Source organism: Notothenia coriiceps, unplaced genomic scaffold (genome assembly GCF_000735185.1).
Source record: "Notothenia coriiceps isolate Sejong01 unplaced genomic scaffold, NC01 NC01_scaffold00018996, whole genome shotgun sequence".
Classification (NCBI taxonomy): Eukaryota; Metazoa; Chordata; class Actinopteri; order Perciformes; family Nototheniidae; genus Notothenia; species Notothenia coriiceps.
In genome coordinates this window covers 1,128,335-1,136,406 of record NW_011351697.1, presented here as the reverse complement: position 1 = coordinate 1,136,406, position 8,072 = coordinate 1,128,335, and the positions used below count along the sequence as shown (strand labels likewise).

General features: G+C 42.5%; 2 protein-coding genes across 2 annotated transcripts in view; both read left to right on the top strand.

The window, feature by feature from the left end:
• The window catches only part of wdr19 (WD repeat domain 19), a 17,171-nt gene extending 15,578 nt beyond the window's left edge, over window positions 1-1,593 (top strand). The window contains exons 18-21 of the mRNA XM_010778057.1: window positions 149-259; window positions 381-490; window positions 602-659; window positions 1,546-1,593. Of these exons, the coding sequence (XP_010776359.1) occupies window positions 149-259; window positions 381-490; window positions 602-659; window positions 1,546-1,593 (327 nt within the window). The remainder of the gene's footprint in view (window positions 1-148; window positions 260-380; window positions 491-601; window positions 660-1,545) is intronic.
• Window positions 1-8,072, top strand: part of klf3 (Kruppel like factor 3 (basic)) — a 39,912-nt gene that overhangs the window by 23,726 nt on the left and 8,114 nt on the right. The gene's annotated exons all lie outside the window — the stretch shown is intronic.

Sequence of the window (8,072 nt, the reverse complement as noted above, 5' to 3'; positions counted from 1 at the left end):
ACACACACACACACACACACACACACACACACACACACACACACACACACACACACACACACACAGACCAGGGGAAACTGTAAATGACAGACATGGTTTCAGGCTGACAAATCTGATACATCTCCCCTTCCCCCCTCTCTCTGTCCAGGGCATAGAGGACATGAATTTGAGGGCGGGACATTTGGCCATGTTTCTAGGTGACTACAACCTGGCCCAGGACCTGTATCTGTCCTCAGGCTGCCCAATCGTTGCCCTGGAGGTAAAATCGTAGACACTATTTATGTGTGCATGCGTGAGAACATGTGACAAATAGTTATTACTTATTTCTTTTAATCCAGTAAAAAATGGAATTAATATTAGTGTGCGTGTGTTTTTTTTAGATGAGGAGAGACCTGTTGCATTGGGACAGCGCTCTTATGTTAGCTAAGAGGTTAGCAGAAGCCCAAATTCCCTTTATTTCCAAAGAATATGCTGTCCACCTGGAGTTTATGTGAGTACACACACACACACACACACACACACACACACACACACACACACACACACACACACCATCTGATCTATCTACACTGTATTAACTGCTCTCTTTCTCTCTTTGTAGCGGTGACTATGTGAACGCTCTAGCACACTATGAAAAAGGCATGACCCAGAATAATAAGGTGAGTGCGATATATTTAATCTCAGCCTCCTGCAAAGATAACAGCATCACACGTTTTAAACCTTTTGCTTTTTCTGTTGCCATTTGAGATTTGTCCTATCCATACAACGTGTGACCTAACTAGCTGGTTAGCTTTTTGTTAACGCTGTTATGATAAGGAGATACTGTCGAAAAACAGATTTGTACTGATGTAACTGATGATACATTTCAGATTTTTAGGGATACAAAATGATTTATTATGTTCATTCAATGGCATGGGAAATCCATGTTTATGGTGTGACGCTCCCTAGTTAAGAATAACACAGAGAGTACAGAGTGTTTTTTCCAAAGAATACATTAAGGTTCCAGTCTGAGTAATGATATAAAATCATTTCAATTGAACTTTCTTTGAATCAACTCCGACATAGCCCCTAATCCCATTTGAAAATGTTAAAGAATACTCTGCACTTTTACATTTTGTTTGCAAAAAAACTACTTTATTCACACTTGACTATCCGCCTATTTGCCCATTCAAGGTTTCAGTTTTTTATTGTCTATTTTTTTTCTTTCGTTGTGGGTTTCTCTCCTATTTCAAGTCCTCCCGACAAACACAAGCAAGTGGTCAAGAACCGTGCTTCATCTGGGGAGAACATGAAAAAATATGCTCGACTCGTGAAAGTTCTGGCACGCCTCAAGACTTATGACAAGTAGAGAAGACCAAAGCGTGTGTATAGTACTCCGAATGACACACAAGGTGTCATTGATACTATAACAAAAAGAAATTTTTGTAGCGTTTTGGTATATTATTATTAGTTACTATTATTACAATGAAAATATCTCAAAAGGACTACGAGTTCTCGAAAAAGTTCGTTGCATTTCTTCTTTTTATATGTTGTCTTCATTTCCAGATTCGATGGCCACCCATCCCCCCATCCGCCCCAATCACTATCCCGTAATTTCTCGTTTCTCACTTTTCCAAACTCAAATCTCCCTCACAGACCTTCTAGCCTACACCGACCCCTCCCTCAAGGTCTCCTCTTCTTTCTCTCTCTTCTCCCCCCCCCTTTCGCACTTATCATTCGCAAGCCCTTTATAGAAGGTTTCCAGGATATTGTAACAAAATTGAAACTGGGTCAATAGTCAAGTTTGACAGCTGACTCGTTGTGCGTGGACATTGGCCCGACGACACTGAGTGTCGCCCAGACAGGGGGACAAGGACCGGCAACCGCAGTCGACTATCCTCCACAATAGTAAGAATGGAACAATACGTGTTGCAACTAATAAGAGAGACTTGATCGTATTTATGTACCCAGACCACATGCTCAAGAAGTCTTAACTTTACCGTTGAGATGCCTTCAACCTTGGAGACTGAGACCTGAACAAAAACGACTTAAGAGGCGGCTTCGAGGATTTATTTGGGTAGTATAGTAGTCTTCAGGTCGAAGAGGGGCACAGAGGAAAACTCGAGTCACTGAGGTGACGTAACGATGGTGTCTTCAAAGGGGGTGCCCATTTCTCAAATTTCGTTATCGCACAAACTACCCCTCGACAGCCTCCAGTACCTCTATCCCACTAACCAGGCTGCAGCCCCTCCACTCGTACGTCCGTCGACTCAAAACCTGTATAACTTCAGAAACTCCTACAACGCCCCTTGGTATTCTTACGACAACGTTCGCAAGATTGACTCCTTTCCGACGAGAGAATGGAAGTAGCGAGAGGTGGGCGGAGGTGTAAGGAAGTAAAGTCGTGAGACGAGGCCCACGCCTCCCGGGACGTCGCCGAGGAGGAGTTGGCCTACAGGGGGTAGGGACTAGGCCTGTAGGACCGCTGCGGCCGAAATGTGCGGAGCAGTACGAGGCACCCTTGACGAGGGCGGTCTCCTCATAAAACGTACATAATTTATTTATGAGTTATGTTATAATAACCCGAAAAAAATTNTTTTGGTGTTTATCTACGGCGGGATCCTGAGTCGTGGCTGTGCCTATTGCTGTGGTCCTGGATGGATATCCTCGTGGATTCATCTTCCTATTATACACACATGCATTTCCAAACATTTGGTCTACCTATGTTGCAAATGTATTATCTTTTCAATTTACACACGGCATCTATTGCACGTCTGTCCGTCCTGGGAGAGGGATCCCTCCTCTGTTGCTCTCCCTGAGGTTTCTCCCATGTTCCCCTTTAAACTGTGGGTTTTCTCTGGAAGTGTTTCCTTGTACGATGTGAGGGTCTAAGGACAGAGGGTGTCGTATTGTCATACTGATATTCTGTACAAACTGTGAAGCCCACTGAGACAAATTTAACAAATTTTGATATTGGGCTATATAAATAAACATTGATTGATTGATTGATTGATTGATGCCGGAAAACTTCACAAAAATGTTTGTCCTAAAGACTAAAAGCTTTTTTTGAATGCTATTCCTTGGGATATATCATAGGCTTTTGTTTGTCTTGTATCACTTTGAAGAATCCATACAGCTTTTGAAGGGAATATATTTCAAGCCCTTTTCAAGAACTTACCAAAAGTCTTTATCATGAAACCTTAATGGCTACTATAAAAGCTTTAATGTCAAAGGTTTGATGACGTTTGATGATGTTGGGAGATGCCACGACACAACAACAGATATGAATATATATTTAGCATTTTCTCATAAAGTTAAAACAACTATCATTCATCATTATGGCGAACTTGAATGAAATCTGCTTATTTGATTTCAATCATTTGTTTTGGAAAAAAGAAAGAAAGATGTATTTCTGTTAGGCTTAATGAAAGAATTCGGACTGCAAATTGAATGTGAATGCAAAATGTTAGATTTCAGATGGCAAGGAGCCATTGAATGAAAGGGGCTGTGTGTCAGACAGAGCTCTTTTACTGATAACAGCACAGACAACTGGACCTGCTCTTTGTGTTAACTCTCTTATCTATGGTGACACACCTACAGATCAGCTGTAGCTCAGCCGGTGATCAATACTGATACTCCCCTCAGTGAGACACAGTGTTTCTGCAGGGCTCAGGCAGGGGGCCAACTCCTGAAACATGATTTCAGTTTGTCGATGTATGATTCATGCATGCCAGTAATTCATCACAAATGTAAGGGTGCTTATCATCATAGCTCATTGTGAGCACCATTGTCTTTTCAATGAGTTCCAATGAGAACCGAGCAAATGCAGTCGTATGAGGCCGCCATTAGGAAAAGCGTCGCTGCGTCTCTCTTCTGAGCACCCTGCTTTTTGTGTGCAGACGTTCTAGTGCTTCGAATTCAAAATATTTAAACTTCATAGAAAAGCACTCGGGACATATTTGAAGCAATTTGAGGAAAGCATGTTTGTTCTGTGTCTTTCCGACAGAATCCATGCAAAAATCTAATATGTATGAACAGATCAGCTGGCGGACCCTTGATGTTGCAGAGTGTTGTGCAAAAAATACCAATAAACTGTACAACATACCACCCCCCCCTGCAGAGTACACATATTGGCTGCACTGTAACATGCTGCAGTCGCTCAGTCCGTAGGGACCTGGCGGGGAAGGGAGGGTCTCCGGTTCCCAAGTGCTTGTCCTGTTACCTGGAGCGTGAGCTGCCTAGAAAGCCATGATTATGTTCACACACTGCTGACGAGACACATTAAAAAGTCATTAGGATTCTTTCGCCTCACGCAACATGAAAGTAATTAAGTGTATGCCGACACACTTCTTTTAAGGAAGTTACATTTGTCTAGCTCAGTGGTCACCAACCTTTTTAAGCCCAAGATCACCGACCTCGGCCTAGGTGAAAGGCGAGATCTACCTATTGCAGAATTGAGTGAAAAAGACGGCCCAGACAATGCTTCCAATTTGAGGCCTTTTATATAGGCTAATGGCATCTGAATTACTGTTACAATGAAGGCTCCAAAATCAGCTCACGGCATGTAGGCAGGGGTAAAGTGCTATTGGGGGNGTGTGTGTGTGTGTGTGTGTGTGTGTGTGTGTGTCTTCATCCGTGTTTGAGCCTTATGTCAACTCTGTGTCTTTAAATGTGTGCTTGCTTGTGTGTGGATGTGTGTGTGATGATGGATCCTGTTTCCTCTCCCCTGCTGACGGCCCCCTCTGGCTTCCCCCGAGGTCTGCAGGCCCGCAGCACCACAGTCTGCTGGAGAGGAGCGCAGAAGGGCCTGTGTATGTGTTTTAACGTGTGTTTGTGTGTGTATGTTTGGGGAGGGTAAGAGGATGAGAGTCATGGGCTAGGCAGCTCACATGAGGAAATAGGAAGCCAAAAATAAGAGGATAAGGGGCTTTAGCAGGGGCCCTTAAAGTGAGAGTAGTCAAAGTCAGAGTATGTGAGGCATCATCAGGGGAGTCAGGAGTAGGAAGTGAGGTAAGGGGGTGAAATTAGGAAGCAGGGAGGTACACTAGGGGGGTCAGGGCTTGAATGAAAAGTACATTTGAGTGAAGGCAACAGAAGGAGCGTGGAGCTATACAAAACTACAATGGAGGTGAGCTCAGAAAAGGGAAAAGTTAAACGCTGGAATATTAGCTCGTCACCTAAATGAGTCATGTAATTAGGGAACATATGGAAATGTCATTACCTGAGGGGTTAAAATAAGTAACAAAGTGCCAGTCAAGCTACAGTATGTACATGAAGTTCTACACTGGAAGCGATTTAGCGTGTTAACGCCTGGATGCTGTTACAGATGTGAAACTTTTGATCAGGTAAATAACCAAGGGGCTTATGCGAGGGAGACTCACAAGGACAAGGTGGTAAAAAAAAGTCATGAAAAAGAGTGAGAAACTTGTGTGTGTGTGTGTGTGTGTGTGTGTGTGTGTGTGTGTGTGTGTGTGTGTGTGTGTGTGTGTGTGTGTGTGTGTGTGGTCGAGTCAGTAGCCAGGGACTCCAAGCCACAATATTTTCCCCTTCAGTCATGTTGTTTTATATCATTCTTTGAGAGGGAGAGAAGAACAGAGTGGGGTACTGTGTTGTCCAGATAAATACAGTAGTAAAGTGATGGATGAGGAGCGAGTGAAGAAGATCTGAAGGGTGAGTCCAAGGGTGGAGAAAGGGAGCGAGAGAGGGTTGTAGGAAGTGTTTGCTGAGTGGGTTGGGGTTGAGTACACAGAAGCTCTACTGACCTAGAAGGACAATATTTGCAGACCACACTTGACATGCACAAATACACACCCACATGTAAAAAGCGCACAGGGAGAAATACTCAACAACTCAAGGTTATTTACCAAAAAGGTGCAGCACACGCTGGCTCCTTCCTGTCACAGTTTGTGTGTGTCCTGTGATTTAACATCATAGGGAAGCTACAGTACAGTGCCTGGAGCAACATCTGTCTTATTTCTTTCTGCCAGAAAGACACATCTGTCAGATCCATTTCTACAGAACTCAATTTGTCAGAGGTTTATTGCAACTAGCGCTCCGACTAATGGCTATTTCTATTATCAAACAATCTGGAGATTATTTTCTTCATTAATATAGCAGTTTTCTATAAAGTCTTGACATATCCTGTTTTGTCCATCATACAAAACAATAAAAAACCAGCAAATCATCCGTGTTGAGAACCTTTAACAAGGTGTCTTGCTTGAAAAATGACAAACATATTATCCTAATAGTTGCTGCTGGTTACATTTTCTGTTAAACCACTAATCGATTTATCGTCAAAATGATAACTGGATCACTGATTCATACACAGATCAACAAGCTCCAGCTGCAGATATGTCTCTGGGGGCCTGATGGTTTATGGAAGTGTACTGAGGGACATGCTGCATCGCCAAATTACATTAATTTCCTGTGATTGTCTAAACTTTCTGTGTCTCGTTGTTTTTATTCCGTTATGAGATAACCCTGAGGGAAAGTTTGCCCTGTATTATTTTCTCTGTTCACATTCCTGTATGGCCAACCATCTCACCTCCATGCAGATTAAAACATAACAACGTGTTTTATCTGCTGCTGCCACTACCATGAGAGCCACACCTCTGTCACTGTCACAAAGCTTGTTCAGAATAATGACAAGCAGATTTAGTCTCTTTGATTGTATTCATATGTTCATGTGAGTAGACCTGTGAGAGGGAATACTGCATGACAGGTGAACTCTGAGAGCAATGGTATGCTCCTGGTGTGGCCTTTCGAGTGTTGCTGCAAGGGTTTGCTAAAGAACTACATGATCTGAGCTGAGATACTTATTGTATTTCTTTGAGTACAAGAACTTACTGTATATGTTCATGTGTGCCTATTGACATAGGTTTTACAGCTACTTACATGTAAATGTCAATCTCCCTCCTGAGCCCAGCCCTGCAGCAACATGGTCCTTTTCATTTATTGTATCTAAGAGTTGAGGCCCATGAGTTTGTTAGGATTGAGTCAAGGGAAAATGTCTAAAGTAAAGCAAATTCTTAATGAATTTCAATTCATTAAATGTAACTTTTAGGCCATCCAAATGTTACAAATGCCAAAAACGAATATGGCTAGAGAGCCAAACTTAAGGTTTACAAAACAAATTACACAAACCAATGGTTGACGTTACTGTCAATTATTTCAAAATGACATTTGTGACTGTGGGATCTTACCAAAATGTCCTATTCTTCGACTATTTTCTGACATTTTGTATAAAAAAACATTGCGATAAATAAATAATAAATAAATAATAACGATTAGTACATTAGTACATATTAGATTATACATGTTGATCCTCGGGCTGGAAAATAATAAAGTCTGGGCCTGTTTTCTGGTGCTTTCCATTAATGACATTGAGAGTCCTTGTTCTTCGAAATATATGAGTCAAACTGTGTCTCTTACTTTTTAGTACGGGTTGCTGGGGAAATATTTAGATATGAAAATATAAGTGTGGGGACTTCCTTTAGGGCCATGTTTCAAACTCAAACCAAAACAGTCTTTAAACAAGACAAATATCTCGGGTCTGAACTAAAACAACATGTAACCTGTACTTACTGTACGCCACTTACTCGTTTGTACTCTTCCTGTTTTCTGATCTATCGTTTTGTGCTTCATGCCACCTCAGTGTGTGATTCACAACCGCACAAGAACAACAGATTGACCTCTCGGTGAACTACAATACAATACAAACCCAGATTAGAACACACACACACACACACACACACACACACACACACACACACACACACACACACACACACACACACACACACACACACACACACACACACACACAGGCCCCACCTGACTGCTGTCTCTTTGTTTCGATGGAGCCGGGCAAAGGGCGAGGCTTCAGTCGTCATGTTCACACCCTTCCTGAAACAGCAAGCAAGCATCCTGCTCTACTATTAGGCCGTTTCTCAATGTCGAGTAAAGCTGCTGCAGAGCCACTATTTCAAGTATACTACGTTATGAGTGGCGCCGAAGGACTGTTTAAATGCCCAGCATTCGCCGCCACTCGATGACGTAGTATACTTGAAATAGTGGCTCTGCAGCAGCTTTAC